Source organism: Macaca nemestrina, chromosome 8 (genome assembly GCF_043159975.1).
Source record: "Macaca nemestrina isolate mMacNem1 chromosome 8, mMacNem.hap1, whole genome shotgun sequence".
Classification (NCBI taxonomy): domain Eukaryota; kingdom Metazoa; phylum Chordata; class Mammalia; order Primates; family Cercopithecidae; genus Macaca; species Macaca nemestrina.
This window is the reverse complement of record NC_092132.1, coordinates 139,379,628-139,402,566: the sequence shown is the minus strand read 5'-3', so window position 1 is coordinate 139,402,566 and position 22,939 is coordinate 139,379,628. Positions and strand designations below refer to the sequence as shown.

At 39.4% G+C, this 22,939-nt stretch overlaps 1 protein-coding gene across 1 annotated transcript in view; it reads right to left on the bottom strand.

Moving 5' to 3' along the window:
* Positions 1–12,820, bottom strand: part of LOC105491117 (sarcoglycan zeta) — a 1,216,031-nt gene extending 1,203,211 nt beyond the window's left edge. Inside the window, exon 1 of the mRNA XM_011757273.2 lies at positions 11,910–12,820. Within this exon, the coding sequence (XP_011755575.1) occupies positions 11,910–11,948 (39 nt within the window). The 5' untranslated portion in view covers positions 11,949–12,820. The remainder of the gene's footprint in view (positions 1–11,909) is intronic.
* Between the last annotated feature and the right edge of the window lie 10,119 nt (positions 12,821–22,939).

The following is a 22,939-nucleotide window of genomic DNA, read 5'->3' as shown; positions in this document are numbered from 1 at the left end:
TCAAAGAGAATTTAGTCATTCAGTAGAATGTGTGTGAGTGTGTGTCTGTGCACGCACATGCACATGTTCACATAATGGAAAGTACAAAAGAGAGTACTCATAGCCTGGAAATTAGCAAGCTCTGTATCATGTTATATCGTATTGAGGAGTGTGGATTATAACATAAGTAATGGGAAATGACAATGAATTTCAAACATGTGAAGGACACATTATTTTATTCATAAAGGAAAATCTGAAAGTACGGGATATGACTTGCTTAGAGACTGGCTGGACAGAGGGAAAGTAGTTGAAAAGTGTCAGGAAACCAGATGGTTCCTTAATAAAGAAGAATGTCCCTCTGGAGAATCATGGACAGGTCTTGCCTCCTAAAATCCACCCACTTTGCAAATTACATTTTCTTATAAAATACCTCACTATCCATTGCTATCAACAGGCATCTTTAGTTAGATTTTGCAATTCCATGCCTACTTTGATCTATGCATATCTATGTTACCTCAATCTTACTAGTCCACATTGTAACCCCCATAGAACAGCTAAACACAGCTATGATGATTAAGTAACTTCTACTGAAAGACTAAGATAACAAGGGTAAAATAATTACAAAGTCCTCTAAGCAACATATTTACAGGTAACTAACAAACCAATACATTGAGTGTAATACACATCTCAGAATTAAAATATTGTGGTCTTCCTTGAAAAATCCTTCAGACCTATCTCCCTACTTACTTAGCTGCCTCACTGTGTTAGCATACTGTCTTTGGGCCACCTCACAGGGACAGAGTTGTCAAATTCCGAAAGGCAGATAATATTTTTGAATATAAGAAATCTGATCAAACTGTCAAAAATAGAGAAAATCAGCTAAGGAAATTGCCAAGCATAACTCATGGTTCTGGGAGAGCGTAACTCAAAGATTTCATCAAGACAGAAAATCAAAATTGATCATTATTATCTCCAAATAATCTGTGGTTTTTTCCCCCAACCTGAACATTTTAGTCTTCATCAGTAGCTACTATGAAGTTTAACTTCCAGGGGCCATCTTTTTCTCATTTTTGAGGGTACCCTTTAGCATTTTTACAGACTTCTAAATCCCACTGCATCAAGCATCAGGCCCACCCTTGGTGTCCCAGTTTCCACTCTTACCCAACTTATTCTAAAATGACTTGTGAAAATTTAAGAGAGAATACATAAATCCCTTCATGGCAATTCCAAACCCACCCTGAACCCTGAGCTATATCACAGTAAAATTCACTGTAATATGGCCAGCCTCACTGCAAGAAATACATATGTATGTCTTAGGATAAAACAGATTAGAAAAGGTGAGGACTTGGTCTAGGGTTCTAACAAGATGTGTAGAAGGAAGAAAGCACACTATACAGTGTGATGGTCTTAATGACCAGTTGGATGTATGGAATGATGACAAAGGATAAGTAGAGCAGGATCTTCTGAGCTCCAGCTTAGATGCCAAAGTGAATGGTGAAACACTACCCAAGACAGAGAATACACTACAGGAGGGGCAGACTTTACAGAGAATGAAAGGTGTCCTCCATTTTGTTAGATCAGGGTGACTGCAAAGCATCCAGGTAAAGATTTCCAGTAGATTGCTGGATATTGGAGAGGTGTGCTTGTAACCCAAGAGAAAGGTGGGAGGTGCCCAAGCAAAACCAGGCATCATCACCTTGTAAGTAAAAGTACAAACTACATGAGTAGATGAGAATGTCTATGGAGCATATGTAAAGAAGGAATAGAAAAATACTACAGACGAAATCCCATATAAATTTTATGTATAAACAGAATTTGTGTATATCTCATGGCATACACAAAGGAACTATTAAATGATTTTGAGAGTGAAAGATCAAATACATAAATAGTCATATAATGCATATACATAAAGTATTTTAAAAGTTAAATTCTTGCTAAGAATTCAATCATGTACATACGAAAGAGTTCTAAGCATTACACCAACTAATACCACAACGAATCACACATCTTGTAATGTAAACTTTTGACATTACTTAAAGAGGAAATAATATCTGTTAAGTCAAATATTATTGACTTAGGGGTCAATAATTGGGGTAGAAACATAACGTTTTTTCTGTTTATTTTTTATTTATTTGGAGTCATTCTTTCTCTCTCAAGCTATAAACTGCTGTTAACATTCCCAAATTGTAGTTGATGTTTTTTTTCTTATTATTTTTATTCATTTCTACTGTGACACTGTTCGTCAATAAGACAACAGGTGAAAAAAATGAGATTTCAATTGTCTGGATTTTGATTGCATTGCACGTGTTGGAAAACACTGAAGTACAACTCCACAACTCTGAATAGGCACAGAGTTTACAAATAAGATGGACAGAGCATCTCACTAAATGTCAGAAAGCTGAGACTGAGAAGACAAAAAATTACACTCTGAGCATGTTCACAGATAATTTTCACAATTACAGAAGTCTATGAATGTCAAGCCAATGTACAGCACTATTTAATTGTTTAAGGCAGCATGTCATCATAAAATGCTGAAACTTTACTATGGCTTAAATCATATCTTTCCAAAAGTTTCTGAAATTCACTTTGAGTAGAAATATGGAACAGATGTTGGGGAAAAAAAGTTGATACTTGCAAATCTTAAACATGTTAAAGTCAGTTGTGTTTTTATTTGTTATACCTTAAGAGCTATTAATGTTTTAGGAAATAAATGAAACAAATACATATGTAACAGTATGTTCATATTTATAAAATGAAAGCAGGTTTGTATTGTAAGTGTACTCAGTAGCTCTTAAAAGATCTTCAGTTGTCCTTGCCGCATGCCAAAAATATGTTTAACTTAATCCACCTGTGTATTTCACATACTGTAATTACTAAATGCTCATAATTTCTCCCAGGGATGATTTAATAATGAGGAGCTTTATCATTAAGACACAACACTGTGCACAGAGCTGATTATTCACGGAACCATGACTGAGGCATCAACTTTAAGAAACTTGATGAGATGAAATACAATATATAAAAGTAACTGTCTCTGCTGCCTGGAACAAGCAGCTTATCAAAACACTGATTTGTATAAAGTAGATGTGAAAACATTAAACACGATGTTGATTAAAATGAGCTCACTTATTTTTAACTTTTTCTAAAATAATGTCTCTGCCCTAGACAAAAGTAACAGACAACAGAAACACAGAGATTTAGAAATACAGGTGATCATTCACTACAAAGGCCAAATTTGAGAGCAATAAAAAAGTAATGATTTAAGACAGAATGCCTTAGAACAGGTAGAGGTGTTAACCTACGTGTTAAATATCAGTCTTGTACTTTAGATATATAGTGGCTTTCATTTTGTGGCACAAAAGTTCACCAATTACACAACTAACATAGACAACTGAAGTCATGCAAACAAAAACTGGATACACACAGCACAGTTAAGCTTTATAACCTTCACAGCTCTTGACAAATTTTTTAAAAATGCAGGCTGGGCATGGTGGCACACACCTGTAATCCCAGCACTTTGGGAAGCCAAGGCGGGTAGATCACCTGAGGTCGGAAGTTCAAGACCAGCCTGGCCAACATGGTGAAACCCTGTATCAATAAAAATACAAAAATTAGCCAGGCATGATGGCGGGTGCCTGTAATCCCAGCTATTCAAGAGGCTGAGGTGGGAGAATCACTTGAATCCAGGAGGCAGAGGTTGTAGTGAACAGAGATCGTGCCACCGCACTCCAGCCTGGACCACAGAGCAAGACTCCATCTCAAAAAAAAAACACATAGTTATAAGTTGTGCAGAAGAGATGTGAAATACTGAAGCACATCTACTGAAACATGAAGAGTATCTAAAAAACGTTTTAATAATTTTAAGTGTATAAATATTTATTACTACTTATTCTTTATGAAAGCATAATAATAATTTCAGAAGTCAAAAATATTATGAGATCAGGAATTTAAGATACAAGTATTTTGTTGAAGATGGACCACAAATCTGCTCCTAAGGTAAAGGGGAACTAATTTAAAGTGGAAAAACACTATCAATTTTAAGGTGAAAAAGATTTAAAAATTAAATGTCAATCAGTTGCTCAGGAGTACAACTAATTCTGGTAGTAAGACTAGATAGAACTATTATCTCATGCATCTCATGTTGAGGGAGAGTTTGAAGGCTAGAACATGATTCAAGAAATCTTGAGGTAAGCAATTATTTCCTTGAATTAGTTTCTCCTTCTGTTTTGGATTTTAAAAGCCCTCAAATACTCTGAGTAGACACAGACTTGTGGAATCACAATGATAACAGCATTTTCCCATTCGTGACATTGATTTATTATATCATGTTTCACAAAAATGTTCTCACTCATGGCAGCTGAATTGGTTGCTTCTACTCAAGAATGGAAAGAATCAAAGGCTCTTTTATCTTAGGTAGATAACATGTATTTTTCTAGCCATTCTAAAGAAAGATGTGAGTTTAAAAACAAGTGTGGAAATAAGTTGGATAATAATGTGTGAGTTAGTAATTGAAGCATTGCATGCCTCCAGCAAAGACAAATATAGTAGGCTCTTAGTTCTTATAGATTTAAGGTTTGCATTTTTAACTATTTTGAAGTAACCCGGAGGGTGCGTGAAGAGACGTGAAGTGTTGAGGCAAGTTCACTGAAACATTATGCAAGTAATTAACAAATATCAACCAATGGCGATTTGACCAACAACTAAAATAAGTCACTATGAATGAGGATACTAGTAAAAAAAAAAAAAAAAAAGCAAAAAAAAAAACTGTAGCGTGAACCACTACTCTGCAACAAGAGTAAATACTATGATGGTAGCTCAAATACTGTCACTCTTCTTTGAAATTAGAGTATTAGAGAAATTCAGTGAAACACCTCTACCATCAGAAGTTCTTTAAGAATTCCATGGAATTTGGGCCTGTATATAATAGCACAGGATTTGGAAAGCGAGGACATGAATTTAACTTCTTATTCTATTATCTATTAACCTTGTGATCCTAGGCATTTCACTTGATTTTTCTGAGTCTCCATTTTGGTATCCATAAAGTGAGAAGATAATATTCAGCAGAAAATCTTCTTCTGATGTTCAAATGAAGAATTATTTGCAGAATGAAAGAAACTACATAAACTATATCAATGTGAAAATAATTTCCTTTGAAGAAATACAAAAATGTCATTTTTGAGCCATAGACTCTGAGCCCTGGAAGATAATTCGAGATTAACTGGTTCTGAGACTTTTACCTTCCATTCTTCAGTCTACAGCTCTTGCCAGGGTCCCAGAGTCAACTGCACATGCCAAAGGCAAGTATGGAGAGAGTCCCCAGACTGTCTTGAACCAAACTTCCCTTTCACTGGAGTTAAATGTCAGGTTGTTTAAAAGACGTTGAACACATTCTTCAACTGTGGCTAAAAATGATTATGACAAAACCCTTTCATCAAATCTAATCCCCACCTTGCAATGACTGAGAAACCCTTGCTCAAGAAAGCTTGAGGACATACCCAAGGTGCCACTACTGGTGGATGGCAGAGCCAGGGTTTGAACAATGTCTTCCAAGTACTACTCTAACCAGATCACCACCCTTTCCACTGCACAAATGAATTTCCTCAAAGGCTACAATCTGTTAAGAGTGTGAGCTTTTGTACTTTGCATGCTTCTGAATTCTAACTGCTTGGGAGCTCCATTTTAGTGTGGGGTGACAGTTGGAATTAACTTCTAAGGCTGAAGCTTTAGCCCCTGTTTCCCTGATGTACATTGCCATGGTAATTAAAGATTTTCTGGCTAGATACTAAAATCCTTTATTTTTAAAGGTTTTCTATGTCAACTTTGCATAGAACACTCTAGATAACCTATTTAATACCAACAAAGTGGTATAAAGTGTTCTAAAATCTAATTGTGGCTTATAGTATTTTTCATTCAATGTACAAACATGTTGTTTAGGAGCCTCAAGAAAACTCTCAAGGCAATTTGGAACAATTTTTAATTTTTAGAATGTGAGGCTGTATAATTCTCTTGGAGGGGTAGTAACCTTAAATTTGCTCATTCTGTGGTTGGCATAGAAGTCTCTCATCAGTTTCACTGAGAATATAGATAAACCCATGTTTCCAGACATTTGCCAAGAAAAAGAAGAGACTTTGAGTAAAATAAAAACTTTAGATATTAATATATTCTCTTCTTTCTTTTTTTTTTTTTTTTTTTTGAGACAAGGTCTTACTCTGTCACCCAAGCAAGATCTCCACTGGCAAGATCTCAGCTCATTGCAACCTCTGCCTCCCATCTTCAAGAAATTCTCTCGCCTCAACCTCCCGAGGAGCTGGGAGTACAGGCGCACACCACCATATTCTGCTAATTTTTGTATTTTTAGTAGAAATAGGGTTTCACCGTGTTGGCCAGGATGGTCTTGAACTCCTGGCCTCAAGTGATCCACCTGCCTCGGCCTTCCCAAGGATTGGGATTACAGGCGTGAGCCACCATGCCGTGCCTAAAGTGACGTTTATAGAAAATGTGGTAGCTTAATTCTAGTCACAGATAGTTTTAGAAGCTAAGAATTTTATCATAAACCAAGCACAATTCTCAACAAATAAATGTACAAATCTTTACCCTGACATATAAGCATTTACTCATTTAAACAGTTACCAATTTAAATGCATATTCTCAAAAATTCATAGAGATTTTGAACAAAAGTAAATGGTCATTTTCCTTAGTAACTTCAAGTTGTAAGCTCTGCCAAATTGTATTTTAGCTGAAATTCTGAAACAGCATAAGAAACAACTCACTAAATATTATATAAATGTCCCAAAGACAGATGTAGATTTATTATCTTACAGCAGTAAGCCATCTCGTGTAGCTATGATTTTGAGTACATAAATCTTGAAATATTCTTTTTTACTGGGCCTTCAAAATTTGATGTATTTTCAATTGGTAAACTCTAGAGATCAGCAAAATTGTAATAGCCAGGATATAGGTTGGAACATACGCTTAGTAATGACAGTAGACCATTGAAGAGTTCTAAAATACTCATTTGTCCAACTTCCCTCAAATGTATTTTTCTTAATTCTTTTTCTATTCATATCAAATATGTTCCCTCATCCCTCTTAATGGTATAAGCGATGTTTCACTACTGTAACATGACATTAATTTCAACTTCAATTAAACAACTCTATTTCCAAATATTAAAAATTCAAGATGTATATATATTTCAAAATAGCTAATAGGGTAAATTTCAAATGTCTCACCACAAAAAATGAGTGATGTGATTAATATAGTAATTAGCTTCATTTAATTTTTTCCACATTGTAGATATATAGTAAAACATCACAGTGTAACCCATAAATGGATACAATTGTAGTTTATCAATTTCAAATGATATTAATTTTTCAAATTAAGGTTACCTGTTGCTAAGTCTTTGTGACTGCTTGCAATTTTGTAAAGAGAATTGGAACTAGACCTAGAGGGAAATAAGTTATGATTCCTTTAGATGTGAAACAAGTCAAATAATTCAGTATTCACAAATACATTTCATCTTTCTCAGCCAAGAAATGAATATATAAGGCAAGCTGCTAAAAATATGCCATTTGTTAGAGAGTACTATTTTTCACTATAGAATGACTAACATAACAAAATACCACCTACTTAGATTCATCAGAAAGCTTCCTACACTGCAGCAAGCTTGACTTCCCTGAGCTGAGTGTCCTATTGATGAAACAAACCAAAAAAAAAAAAAAAAAATTAGAATTCTTCTCAGTGCCAACTCTCTTATTTGATTGAAATTGTAGATGAATGTACTATGACACTGCTTTAAGATCTCAGCATTTTTAAAATCAATCTTTTGTTTAAATACATATATATATATTTTTTTTTTTTTGCTGCATTATCATTTCTCACCCATCCAATACTTTCTTAATTACCTAATTATATTATTCAGGGAAGGTTTTTCCTCACCTATCTAGGGCAGGATTCAAGTTCTTGGTAGATGAAATGTTGGTTAAATTAAACAGAAAAATGAAGCAACAGTGACGGGACTACATTTAGTTAACTCAAATAAGTAATATTATCCCTATTGAAAAGTTGTTTGATGTGTCTCAAGATTAACTATATAGTTTGTAATTTTTGTAACCTGCAAAATAATTCAGAAAATATTCCAGAAGCACACTGTTCATGTTCTGCAAGTAGCAGAAAAAAACCTAATTTAACTTCCAGTCAGTCAGCCCACTAACAGAACAATTCTGACAGATAAATAAATAAAAGCTGGGATCTAACATGACTGCAAAAAATTATACTATACTCATGATGTATTTTATATTTTTGATCTCAAAGCAAGTAACAATTATCCACAAGTACATTCTTAGCATCTGAAAGCATAACTTAATTGCCAAATTAATACAGGTGAATTAGTACCCATATTTTAAAAGATGAGTAAAAGAATCAACAAAGTCATAGACTTTATCATAACCGTTTATTCAGCCTCAATGTCTCTTCTGAGTAAATCTTACATAAAGTAAATTTTAAAGTGTCCGCTCTAAAACTTAGTCGTCTCCTTTTCAGTACATAAGATCAGTAGTTTAAAACAGAGCTAAAATAAAGGCTAAAGCTAGTATTTAAATCTCAACTGCTAAAAGGCACCCAGTACTCTGTAACTCAGATACTCCAGGATGGACGGGGCTTTTTCTAACATCAATATTCATTAACACCCACATTTCCAAAGCAGTAACCCATATTTTGGATTGTTTGATGGTGTTTCTTCTTTAAAGTAAACACCAGGGCAAAATCCAGAGTAAAGTTTATACATTCATTGGACAGAGAAACAGAGATCAAAGGGAAAAGAACACACATTCTTTGGATGAGAACTCTCTCCCTTTTCTTGATCTGTTTCATCAGGAGTTTGTGGGCAGAATAGAAGATGAAACATACTTACCTTCATTAGCAAGTTTTACACACATAACTATATTTCAGTTTTCCATCAAATAAACACTTTAATATGCATATTGTTTAGTTGTAGTAATGGCAGCAATAGCTTAACAATTAGAGCTTATCTTTAGTTTAAAAGTTGGCAAAAGAAAACACTATTTACAATGTACAGTACATTTAAAAAAAAATCAATGTTTGCACACCCAGCATGGCAAAAAATAAAAAAATTGTTAAAATCTCAAAGAGAAAATAGTTTATCCCAAATAAAGATAAGTTATCAGAATCTTTCTTTCTTAAAACTTGAGGTAAGCAGCTTCACCTAACAATAACACTAATCATCTAAAACTAAGCTAAACTGTATTTTTATAGTATTATGCACATTTATTTATGTATCCAACCCCAGTAAACTTTTTTTGTGTATTTAAAGCATCATAAAAACCAAAGTTCTGTGTGGATGTTTCTTAATGTAAGCATTATTAGATCATAGGAAAAGTCAAAACATGCAAATAATGCCAAAAACAAGTATCCTAGCTTTTTTCTTCCCTCTTTCCACTGAGCACCCTGGGAGGCTCTTCAGCAAGAAGCCACCAGACTTACTTGAACTGGAAAGTCTAGAAAACCAAGCCAAACAACTTCGCTGAAAAGAAGAAATCTAGACAAGTTATTCCACGTGCACTGCATTAATCTCTACAAAGTGTATGTATTTCAGAAGTATTCCACAGCCTTCGTATTCCACAAGTGTCGTCAAAACTGACAACACAAATTTATTCCCCAAACTGCAGGATCTCAAACATTTTCTAATAAGGCTTGACGACATCTCCTCACTTGCCAGTTTTGACTCTCAGAAGTAGCTTGTCCTTGACATAATTTCTCAACAACCTCAATACATCCTTGTATCTAACATGCCTTCATTTCTTCCCAGTCATTGCCAACATACCACCACATGCCCAAGCCTTTCCAGTTCCCTACCCTCTGCTGCCAGGGCACTGAGTTCAGTACACTCTGATTATGAGGATCTCTGGATTATCTGTGCGGGAAAGGTGACATTAAGCTGAGATCTTCTACTAATACTAGACAGAAGTTTCCCCAGTGGGTTTGCTCTTCTGCTGATTTTAACATCATTGCAGTGGCACTGGGGTTCAGACTGGGGTAAGTTAGGAAACTAAAGTGATTTCAGGGGAAAGAATCACCCCAAATCATTTTTCCCTTCAATTTTTCTTAAGAACAACGCTCTCTTCTGTGTCATACCCTAAAGTTAACCAAAAAATAATCTGGATACTCCACCTCTGCATAAAATACAGATCCACAGTCATTTTCATACATTCTTCTTTGCATCTCAAATAAAATCCACCCCTTCATCCCAAGAGACTGGGATGCTTGGGAAAAAGAAGTAGGGAATCTTTGCAAACATAAAGGCAATGTGTCCTATGGGAGTAGAGCAGAGAGATAAGAGGAAACTTCTAGTCCAGGCCAAGATCTACTGACTACGACCTTGGCAAAAACACAGAAACTTGTTGGCCAACTTTAAATGAAGCATGAAATCTGCCTCCTCCCTACTTCCCTTTCCCCAAGGAACTCAGTCTTAGGAAGTGGTGTTCTAGGCCTTCTGACTGTCCTCCTTTCGCCCTGGACTGCATCTACAATCAGTGGCAGGGTGATTCTAGCAGGTTCCACTGTTCTCTGTCCCTCCTTCCTTCCGCGTCTGTGCAATCTGGGGCGCCCGGAGAACTGGGCTCCGGCGTGCTCCCTGGCCAGGGCACAGGACAGGCTGCAGATAGAGGCTTTGGAGCTCTGCAGGGGATTTTGCAGCCTGCCTAGCTTGTCGGACAAACCCATTTCCTTGACATTGCAGGGCAAACCTCTACTCATTTCTCCAGCGGGTGGGGGCTGCCTAGACATTCTCACTGATCAAAGAAGCCAGAATCCCTCTGAACCTCTGAAATAGTAGAGCGTACCAAATGCCTAGGGGTAAAGAAGGGTGGAGGATTTCAATAAAAGAGGTACTCCCAGTGTCGCCCCCTTTCCCGCTTTTTCGTTTACAATGAGCGGGACATTTAAAGTATTTTGTGGTTTGTTGGTTTTTTAAAGTTTTTATTTATTGTTTGTATATATATACATTTTTGTTTTCTTGAAGGGAAGCAGGCAGCGGTGCCCATAGGCAGAGGGGCGCGTTGTCAGCCCAGATGCTCCCGCCAGGAAGGCGTTCGCGGCCGAGGAGGGGACCCCAGAGGGAGAGGGCGCGGCGAGGGGACCCTGCGGAGCGGCGGGGGCGGGGGGCTCCAGGCGGGTCGGGGACCGAGAGCTGCCGGAGCCCCGCAGATGCCGCCCCTACCAGCCTGGCTCCCGCCTCCCCGCCCCAGTCACCCGACCTGCTCCCGCGCCTGGGGCTGGGGCAGGCTCGTCGTCCCCGGCAGCAGGGGACCCTCTCCAGCCCCAGCACTGCAACTGCGTGGAGGAAACCGTGCCCGCGGGCGGTGGGGGGGGGGGGGGTGAAGGGGGTCTCACGAAGTTCTGGGATAAAAACGGGCTGTCGCTGCAGATGCCTCTGTCACGCGAATCTCCGAGCGGAAATGCACTGTCCCCGTGCCGGGCGGGGACACAGGCGGGATCGGAGCCGGGGAGAGGAGGCTAAGTGGAGGCGCAGCTCGGACAACTTTGCTGGGAAAGCAGGTGACAGTCGGCAGAGCTGGTGCCGCTGCCTCCCCGGGGAGACGAGTCAGCACGAGGCGCAGGGTCTGCACCCCAAATGCTGCCGTCACGGACCAGGAGGAGGACGGGGTGGCCGCTGGCGGGACGAGCAGGCGGGGAGGGCGCCCAGCCCGGGAGTGCAGCCGGGCTCGGGAGAGCCGCCCTCCGTGTCCTCGGCCCCAGGAGGGGCGCCTGCGCCCGGGTGCGCGTCCCCCCAACGCCCCCTCGCCGTCCCGCGGGATCACCAACTACTCCGCGCCGCTAGAGGAGCCGCGGGAAGGAGAGGGGAGAGCGGGGAGCGCCGAGAAGCGGCCGCGAAGCCCGCCCGGACCCGCACGTACCTTGAGCTCCTCAATGTCCAGGTTCGTTGATCTGTCCATGGAGTGCAACTAAACGAAGTGGAGAGGAACCGGGCGAGTGGCACCCAAAAACAATCTAGTCTTTTAGTTTCCAGCTTAAACTCAGCTTTATCCTCCTCCAAGCCCCGGCAGCTCCTCTCAGTCTCATTCTTCGTGGTCACGCCGCCTCCACCGGGTTAAAAATAAGGAAAATAAATAAATAATAATAATTCACTTTGTTTTACTTCCTCAAAGATTTAGTGACAGGTGATCTGTACCGCGGTGCAACACAGCTGAGTCGATTGAAACAGGGGCCAAAAGAAAAAAGGAAAAAGATATCCACTCTATTTAAGATTATTTCTTCTTCTGCAATAAGCTTAGAAACCAGCGAATTGCTGCATCCCGAGAAAAAAAGCTGCTTCCCTGGTCAGCATCATGCGGCAAATTTCAAGCAAATGTGTTCAAACTGAAGAGAAGAGTGTATGATGAAAGCCTTCCTCCGTCAGGCTTACTCTGGTAGCTAATTTAGCTCCAGTCCCAGGCATTAGCAATGATCAATTTCCCTGGCAAGATAACAGAATCCCCGAAGTCCTGCATAGACTTAAAATATGTCTTGTAGCTGAGAGGTATTTTCTCAGTGGGGAAAAGAAGATAATCAAGTCAGAAGGGAACGTTCTCCTTTGAAGGTTATGCTAAAAGAGTTGAGAGAATAGGAGGTGGATCCTACGGAGAGAAAAGAGGGAGAGAAAGAGAGAGAGGGAGAGAAAAATTTTCCTCCTGCTTCGCTGTTTTACTGGCCTTCACCACCAGGTGACTGACTTCGCTTCTCTCTTTCCACAGCCGACACTGAGGGGATTTCTCTCATCTGTCAAAAAGCAACATTTCCTCTCCAGACAAATACTATCGCTGGGTCTTAAAGACTGCCCTCTGTCCGGAATCCACTAGGTGACAAGCATTTTAATTCATTGCGTACGTTGCTTCATCTTCTTCCTGCAGATCTGGGAGGAACATGCCTGTGTGTATCATCCACATGTATTTCAATATATTCACTTTAGATCTCTCCTGCTTTCAGCATCAGATTTTTTAATTTAAAAAAGACTTTTAAAGACAGTGACAGATAAGAATATTAAAGGAAATTTCCTGGAGTGATGCTTTTTGTGATAAAGCAGTCTTTTATTAGAAAATTGTTCTTTACATAGATTCTGACAGGTCAGTGCATTTAACTTGTAGGTTGTAGATTTGGGGAAAGGGTTTGTTTTCTTGTTTTAAATGTCTCTGCAAAAACTTGACTTTTGAAGGGTTTTAAATATTTTTGTATTATTATAACACACAAACTATTGAGACTTAAAGATGTTTACAGATTTGGAAAAGGAGCTGTATAATTACTTTTGTTTCTTCAAAAAAAAAAAAAAAGTCTTTCTTTTTTTAGGATTTAAATATGCACATTCCAGTCTCATGGTCTCTCTCTAACATCATCTCCGTCCTCTCCCTCCCTGAATTCCAGCCACTTGGTCTACTGGTCCACCTGCCAGTACTGGCTCTTTAATTCCCAATCTTGCACCCTCGTTAAGGACAGCTGTCTCTCCCCACAGTTCTTTATAGGTTTCACATTTATGCTTCTGACTAAAGTCACCTGAGCAGAGAAAAATTTTCCTCAGGTGAATCTCTCAGATATTCTCCTTTATCCTCTTGTCGTAGCAGCATTGTTAATTTATCATTATTTAATGTAGGCCGTTATTATCCATTTGTTTGTATGACTCCTCCAGTAGACTATAAACTCTTGAAGGCATGCTCTGGACCGTTCTTATTCACCAAAATATCCCAAGAGCCTAGCAGCTAATAAGCACACAAATGTGCATGGAACAGATAAATATGTGGAAAGAAACCTTTACAGTTAGTACTCTAAGGTCTGAAACCCTGATGACTCCCTCCTCCCCTCCCCAGCACCAGTGGGGCACATCCCAGTTTTTCTCCTTCTACTTTCCAGCTAAGCCTGGAGGCCTCAGCTTTCTCATGCAGCATGCGCAGTTCGTTATTTTAAGCCTAGTCTATTCCATGCACTTGTCTAAGCTTTCTTTTATACTTTGACTTGTGACTACAGCTTTTAAGGTTAACATCAAGTAGCCAAAAGTCCATAATGAGTAGGGCCAAACATCAAATTCTCATGATAAACTTCACGTGCTTATAAGACATAATTATTTTGCATAATATATGATGAAAAATAATAAAGGTTCAGGTTGAGAGTAGATGAACTTATATAAAACTTTCAACTCTAAAAAAGAGCTTCTCTTCTAGAAAGTATCAACAATTCAACATGAATAAAGATAACTACTAGGATGATGCAAAAGTAATGGCGGTTTTTGCCACTGAATGGCAGAAACCACAATAACTTTTGCACCAACCTAATACATAAGTTTTTGAAAGTCAGGTCTTTCCACATGAAATGATTTGAAATTCTCTGTCAACTAGTCATTGCCTAACTTTAGAAAATGGAATAAAACAAGCAAATTTATTTTCAACATATTAGCAAAGCGATATTATTTAAGGTAAGTTTTCAATTTGCAGTTGTGAAAATGTAGTTCAAGGAAGGTATCCGTAAAAATGTTGATGTTTAAATATTATTCAGAAAGGGAAAACTGCAGATAGTTTCTTAATATGACATAATATTATAGTTGAAAGAAAAGATGATATTGTTCTTAACAATTTTATGTGTGTGTATATATATATATATATATAAAATGACTAGCTTTAGTGAATTTTTTTTTTTTTTTTTTTTTTTTTTTGAGACGGAGTCTCGCTCTGTCGCCCAGGCTGGAGTGCAGTGGCACGATCTCAGCTCACTGCAACCTCCACCTCCCGGGTTCACGCCATTCTCCTGCCTCAGCCTCCCGAGTAGCTGGGACTACAGGCACCCGCCACCGTCGCCGGCTAATTTTTTTGTATTTTTAGTAGAGACGGGGTTTCACCGTGTTAGCCAGGATGGTCTCGATTTCCTGACCTCATGATCCGCCCGCCTCGGCCTCCCAAAAGTGCTGGGATTTACAGGCGTGAGCCAGTACGCCAGGCCTATCTTTAGTGAATTTTAAACTATGAAATTATATCCAACATTTGATGTTGACCAGACTGACATTATAAGCCAGTGGTCCCCAGTTGATACGGCTTCTGGGTCCCTACACAAATCTCATCTTGAATTTTCCCTCCCATAATTCCCACATGTTGTGGGAGGGAACTAGTGAGATAATTGAATCTTTGCGGTGGTTTCCCCCATGCTGTTCTTGTGGTAGTGAATAAGTCTCACGAGATCTAGCCTTTTTATAAGGGGAAACCCCTTTTGCTTGGTTCCCATTCTCTCTGACCACCACCGGGTAAGAAGCGCCTTTCGCTTTCCGCCATGATTGTGAGGCCTCCCCAGCCACGCAGAACTGTGAGTCCATTAAACCTCTTGTTCTTTATACATGACCCAGTCTCGGTTATGTCTTTATCATCAGTGTAAAAACGAACTAATACACCAACGATTTTGGCACTAGGGACCGTTTTCATGGAAGACAATTTTTCCACAGATGCATGGCAGAGGATACAGGGGATTGTTTCGGGATGAGACTGTTCCACCTCAGATCATCAGGCATTAGTTAAATTTTCATAAGGAGTGCACACCCTAGATCCTTCGTGTGCACAGTTCACAATAGGGGGGTGCTGCCATGAGAATCTAATGCCCCCACTGATCTGACAGCAGGCAGAGCTCAGGTGGTACTGCTTGCTAACCCACCCACCACTCACCTCCTGCTGTGTGGCCTGGTTCCTAACAGGCCACAGATGGCCAGAGGCTTAGGAGACCCCAGACATAAGCTCTAGAAACAATTAGTGATTTCCAAATCAGTTTCATATTTGGGTGCAATTACATGTCTATGAAGCGAGTGATTTACAAGTCTTTCACTATTTCATGAATTCCCATGCCAACTCATCAGGCTGAATATTTCTAAAACCAAAAAAAAAAATTAGAGTTGATCACAAAATTATGAATTGCTAAAACAGATTTATATAACCTTTTAAGACAATCAGGACTCAGTCCCACTTCATATGACATACGACTAGATGGGACAACTTTCAGAAAATTGAATCATTGTAAAGACATTTGAAATTAAGGCAATGGAAGGATGAGGAAGTGAATTGAGGAAAGGAATATTTTCTAGATGTCCTGAATCACAACTTCAGGACAAAGACAGTTACCCACGGCTGTGGAGGAAATTGTGCTTGCATATAGTAGAGTATGTGAAAGGGGCAAGATTCAATTTTAGCAAAGATGTACAATTCACAGGCAACCTGCAAGAACAATTACAACTCCCGAGCAAGGGGAAGGCAGTGTGGAAACACCTGCAGGTCATGAGATGTTACATTTCAGGGTCATTCGTACCTTAGATACATTCATCAATGTCGCCTACCATCATAAAGTATTAGAGCAAACGTACCCCTGCATTTATGAGCTTTTTTTCTTTAACTGATTTACAGAAGTGGGAAACTTCTAAATACGTATCCTTTTTTCCAGTAGACAATATAATTTTTAATAATCACTATGGCTTAAAAGCACTGGAAGAGTTTTAAATTTTGTAGGCCTTTTTACTTCCCTTGTCTAACTCTCTTGCCAAGTTTACAATTTTATGCATTTATGTGGATTTCCATACTGCACTACATCACATGACCACATTTTATTTCTATTTTCTGAAATTATTAAACAGAATTAATGTATCACGATTCATTAAAATAAAGTAATAACTAATTCACATAGTTGTCACCAGTTTATTTCTAGTGATTAGCATTTGTATCCTCCATATGATCTAAATTCTTGCCTCGGAAAGGGATGATTTCTCAGAAATGTTACTATATATTACATGAGGTTTTTAAAATTATTAAAAAATGCTGAAATACAAATTATTGAGTTGTTTTGACTTTTAATGAGTAAGATATGTAATTGTCAATATGTGCACAGATGAGGAAACACAAATGAGCCATTAACATTGTGATATAGTTATAAAGGGTATCCTTTGGCCTTTCAAAAAAAATTATCACCTGTTATACAGATGTACTTTTTTCTTTTAAAAATGTTGAAATTAAGTTTAAAAAAATTCCGTTAACCTTCAACCCAGATCATGCTTCAACTAAGGAAAACAAAGAAAAGAAAAATAAGATTAGTACCTCAGAGACAAGAGAGGGTAAATTATAAAAAGAATAAAAGGATGCAGACATGCCTGCTTGCAGCCAAAAATAAGTCAGAATGTGGAGTTTAAATTTCCAAAAATTTGAAACTGGAAGCATTTCTCTCTTTCCTTTATAAATTTAATGGACAAAAATATTGGCAAATGTATATTTTTAGTTAAAAATTTTAACCAGCTACTTAGCCATATATGATTTCAAAGGCAGCTCAGGCATGAGAATACATATGCTTTGTATAGCATAGATTATAGTGGTCTATAAAAGATAATGAGGATCTGTTTTGCAGAATTTAAAGAGAATAGTGATTAATACTTCCAGTCTTAGAAGCATCAAAAAAACACCTTTATTTATTTATTTATTGAGACAGAGTCTCGCTCTGTTGCTAGGCTGGAGTACAGTGGTGTGATCTCGGCTCACTGCAACCTCCGTCTCTCGGGTTCAAGCGATTCTCTTGCCTCAGCCTCCCAAATAGCTAGGACTACAGGCGTATGCCACCATACCTGGCTTTATTTTTTTGTATTTTTAGTAGAGACGGGGTTTCGCCATGTTGGCCAGGCTGGTCTAATAGTAAAGTTCTTCACCTGAAGGTGCATAAAAATTCTTTAGAGGTGTATTTTATTTGGTGTATGGTCGGAGTTTTAGAGCTAAATATTTCTGGACATTTGACAATTTTTTCCTATTTGTGCTTGTAAATTTGCAATGTGATGCTTTATGATGTGGGCTGCATGTTTCTCTTTCGTTTTATTACCGTGTTATAGCCTAACTGCTATGCATTTCTTGTTAGCTTTAATTCAAGTTTCCATCACGCTATTTGCAGTCTGTGTGTAGATTTGTTCTTATAATCTGCAGGAAGTTTAGCTTTTCTCAGGGCGGGGGCAGGGGTGTTAAATCTTCAAACTATAATTAGCAATGTTCATGACTGTGAACTCCAATAAATAGTGGTTTTTGACCGGGCATGGTGGCTCACGTCTGCAATCCCAGCACTTTGGGAGGCCAAGGGGCCACTGCACTCCAACGTGGGTGACAGAGTGAGACCCATCTCAATAAAATAATAATAATAATAATAGTGGGCCCAGCACTGTGGCTCATGCCAGTTATCCCAGCACTTTAGGAGGCTAAGGCAGGTGGATCACTTGAGGTCAGGAGTTCAAGACCAGCCTGGCCAGCATGGTGAAACCGTATCTCTACTTAAAAAAAAAAAAAAAAAAAAAAAAAAGCTGGGCATGGTGGCAGGTGCCTGTAATCCCAGCTACTGGGGAGGCTGAGGTAAGAGGATCACTTCAACCTGGGAAGCAGAGGTTGCAGTGAGTCGAAGTCATGCCACTACACTCCAGCCTGGGCAACAGAACAAGACTGTCTCCAAAAAAAAAAAAAAAAAAAGAAAAAGTCAAACCAAAAAACAGCAACAAAAATTGTGACCTTACTATTAGAAAAAAGGAAAGCTTTTTTATACCATTTCATACTGACGGTATAAGTTGGCTCATTTCTGTTTAATATCAGCTCGATTATTCAGCAACATTAATCTCTATAATAGGCTTAATATTAATTTTTTGTGAGACAGAGTCTTGCTCTGTCTCCAATCTGGAGTGCAGTGGCGTGATGTCAGCTAACTGCCACCTCTGCCTCCCAGGTCCAAGCGATTCTCCTGCCTCAGTCTCCTGAGTAACTGAGATTACAGGTGCTTGCCACCAAGCCCAGGTAATTTTTTTTATTTTTAGTAGAAACAGGGTTTTGCCATATTGTTCAGAGTGCTGTTGAACTCCTGACCTCAGGAGATCCACCCATCTCAGCCTCCCAAAGTGCTGGGATTACAGGCATGAGCCACTGGAGTTTTTTAAACTAAGCTTTTGAAAGGAAAGTTACTTTTCTGGGAATATTTTTTTTTTATTTTAGCAGAAGAACCTAAAACTGTTATATCATCCCCCAACACGTGCAGAAATGATAAACCAGTGCAATAACAACAACAATAAAACCTTTATGAACTGTAAGCCTTTCCACGGGTTCTACTGGCATCAGTCCTGCAAGAAATGGAGTAGAAGGAGGGGCAGGACTGAGATATGAAGACAGAGGGGAAAAAACTGTAATTGATACTAAAAGAAAGATCTTAATAACCAGGAAGAACTGAAAGTAGTATTGGCTTTGAGTGGAGTATTTTTGCAGCAGCAAAAATAAAATCTAGGGAATTTGTAAGAAAAATACTTAAGGCGATTAAATTCTAAAACAGTACTCTTACTTTCAGCTGTCTTCTATTTTGGAAATTTTCCTAGTCTGAGGATGACAATGAATGATAGCATAAAACAGAAAATGGGCCGGGCGCAGTTGCTCACGCCTGTAATCCCAGCACTTTGGGAGGCCGAGGCGGGTGGATCACGAGGTCAGGAGATCGAGACCATCCTGGCAAACACGGTGAAACCTCGTCTCTACTAAAAATACAAAAAAATTAGCCAGGCGTGGTGGCAGGTGCCTATAGTCTCAGCTTTTCGGGAGGCTGAGGCAGGAGAATGGCGTGAACCCAGGAGGTGGAGCTTGCAGTGAGCTGAGATCGTGCTGCTGCACTCCAGCCTGGTGACAGAGCGAGACTTCGTCTCAAAAAAAAAAAAAAAAAAAAAAAAAAAAAAAAAAAAAAAAAAGATTTCTGTTTCTGGTCTGTTTAAGTAATTGATTAAATATAAAATTGAATTCTAAAGATGTCATAACTAGATAATAATAATGAAATTTTCATTGAGTCTTCTTCAGCCCTGTCTTATTTGGGGGAGTGGGGTGGGATAGGGTCCAAAAACTTGCCAAACTTAAATGTTAAAGAGTATTTGTTGGTGGTCAGTTTCTTGTCATCATCAATATGTACTATTGCCATGGACATTTAGTAATGTTGACAATTTTCTCTAAGAGAATTTTATTATTTTGGTAATTGTTATATATTCTTACTGTATATGAATTTATTTGAAATCCTCCAAGGACATAGAATGAAAAGTAAAAGAAGTTATAATATTGTGTTTTGTAAAACTGTCGTTGACTCACTTATAAGCGGTGCTAAACAGTGGGTAGGCACGGACGTATGGACTGGGATGATAAACACTGGAGACTCCAAAAAGTGTGAGGGCGAGGAGGAGGTGAGGCTTGAAAAATCACCTATTGGGTACGATGTTAATTATTCAAGTGATAGGTTCACTAAAAGCCCAGACCTCATCACTTCACAATATATGCATCTAAGAAGTCTGTACTTCTACCCTCTAAATCTATAAAAATGAAAATACTGTTAAGAAAATTGGGGGGGGGGGACACTCATTGATTTGCTTAAAAAAAAAGTCAGAAAGGCAAAATGAAGGATCATGGAGATGTGAGTTGACTGGGATCATCTATCTTGCATGACAAACTATGTCTACGTCCAGTGGTCACAAATTGCTTCATGAGCCGTGGTGACATGGAATCCCCATGCAGTGTGATACTGCCTGGGTTCCTTTCACACTCTGCCCATTGGTGACTATTTTGAGGAGATCGAGGTAGGGAGCATGTATTTGAGTTTCTTAAAGCCTAACTATGTGTAACGATTTTGTTCCATAAACTGATAAGCTCTTGATACTGAACCGAGAGTACCTGCCCCACAAACTGCAGCGTGACTAATGCCTTACATCAGAATCACAAGCAGTTTGCTAAAGAGCCCAGCAACATCTCTATTTGTCTCAATTAAAATTCAAATTGGATATATTTTGGCAAAAACTTCTAGGCAGGAAAGAGTTCATTTCCACCATGTGGCCTTGTGGCTTCTTTCCTTATTATCTTTTTTTCTTTCTTTCGTTATCATTCAACTTTTCCTGCTCTGAATGCAGTCAGCTCTACCTCCCTAAGATTTGACTTTTTTTTCCCTGGTGCTCCTCAAAATATATCAAGATTACAAACTTAATATGGCTTGGCTCTGTGTCCCCACCCAAATCTCATTTTGAATTGTATTCCCATAATTTCCATGTGTTGTTGAAGGGACCTGGTGGGAGATAATTTGAATCATGGGGACGGTTTCCCCATACTGTTCTCACAGTAGTGAATAAGTCTCACGAGATCTGATGGTTTTATCAGGAGTTTCCGCTTTTGCATGTTCTTCATTTTCTCTTGCCACTGCCATGTAAAAATTGATTTTTGCCTCCCACCATGATTCTGAGGCCTCCCCAACCATGTGGAACTATAAGTCCAATTAAACTTCTTTTTCTTCCCAGTCGTGGGTATGTCTTTATCAGCAGCGTGAAAATTGGCTAATACGGTAAATTGTTACCAGGAGTGGGGCATTGCTGAAAAGATACCCAAATATGTGGAAGAGACTTTGGAACTGGGTAACAGGCAGAGGTTGGAATAGTTTGGAGGACTCAGAAGAAGACAGGAAAATGTGGGAAAGTTTGAAAATTCCTGGAGACTTGTTGAATGGCTTTGCCCAAAATACTAATAGCAATGTGAACAATAAGGTCCAGACTGAGGTGTTCTTAGATGGAGATGAGGAACTTTCTGGGAACTGGAACAAAGGTGACTCTTGTTATGTTTTAGCCAAGAGAATGGTGGCATTTTGTCGATGCCCTAGAGATTTGTAGAAATTGGAACTTGAAAGAGATGAATTAGGGTATCTGGTGGAAGAAATTTCTCAGCAGCAAAGCATTCAAGAGGCAACTTGGGTGCTGTTAAAGGCATTCAGTTTTAGAATGGAAAAAGAGCATAAAAGTTTGGAAAATTTGCATCCCGACTATACAGTAGAAAAGAAAAACCCACTTTCTGGGGAGAAATTCAAGCCAGCTGCAGAAATTTGCATAAGTAGCAAGGAGTCTAATGTTAATCCCCAAGACCATGGGGAAAATGTCTCCGGGCCATGTCAGAGATCTTCATGGCAGCCCCTCTCATCACAGCCCCAGAGGAAAGAGTGGTTTTATGGACCTGGCCCAGGTTCCCATGCTGTGTGCAGCCTATGTACTTGGCGCCCTGTGTCCCAGTCCCTAACCTTGGCAGCTTCCCTGTGGTGTTGAGCCTGTGGGTACACAGAAGTCAAGAATTGAGGTTTGGGAACCTCCACCTAGATTTCAGAAGTTGTATGGAAATGCCTGGATGCTCAGGCAAAGGTTTGCTGCAGGGGCGGGGGCCTCATGGAGAACCTCTGCTAGGGCAGTGCAGAAGGGAATTGTGGGGTTGGAGCCTTCACACACAGTCCGGAATGGGGCACTGCCTAGTGGAGCTGTGAGAAAAGGGCCATTGTCCTCCAGACCCCAGAATGGTAGATCCACTGACAGTTTGCACCATGTACCTGGAAAAGTTGCAAACACTCAATGCCAGCCGTGAAAGCAGATGTGAGGGAGGCCGTACCCTGCAAAGCCACAAGGGCGGAGCTGCCCGAGACCATGGGAACCCACCTCTGGCATCAGCGTGACCTGGATGTGAGACCTGAGTCAAAGGAGATCATTTTGTAGCTGTAAAGTTTGACTGCGCTGCTGGATTTCAGACTTGCATGGGCCCTTTAACCCCTTTGTTTTGGCCAATTTCTCCCATTTGGAACAGCTGTATTTACCTAATACCTGTGCCACCATTGAATCTGGGAAGTAACTAGCTTGCTTTTGATTTTACAGGCTCATAGGTGGAAGGGACTTGCCTTGTCTCAGATAAGACTTTGGATTGTGGGCTTTTGGGTTAATGCTAAAATGAGTTAAGACTTTTGAGGACTATTGGGAAGGCATGATTGGTTTTGAAATTTAAGGCCATGATATTTGGAGGGTCCAGCGGCAGAATGATATGGTTTGGCTCTGTGTCCCCACCCAAATCTCATTTTGAATTCTCTTCCCATAATTCCCACGTGTTGT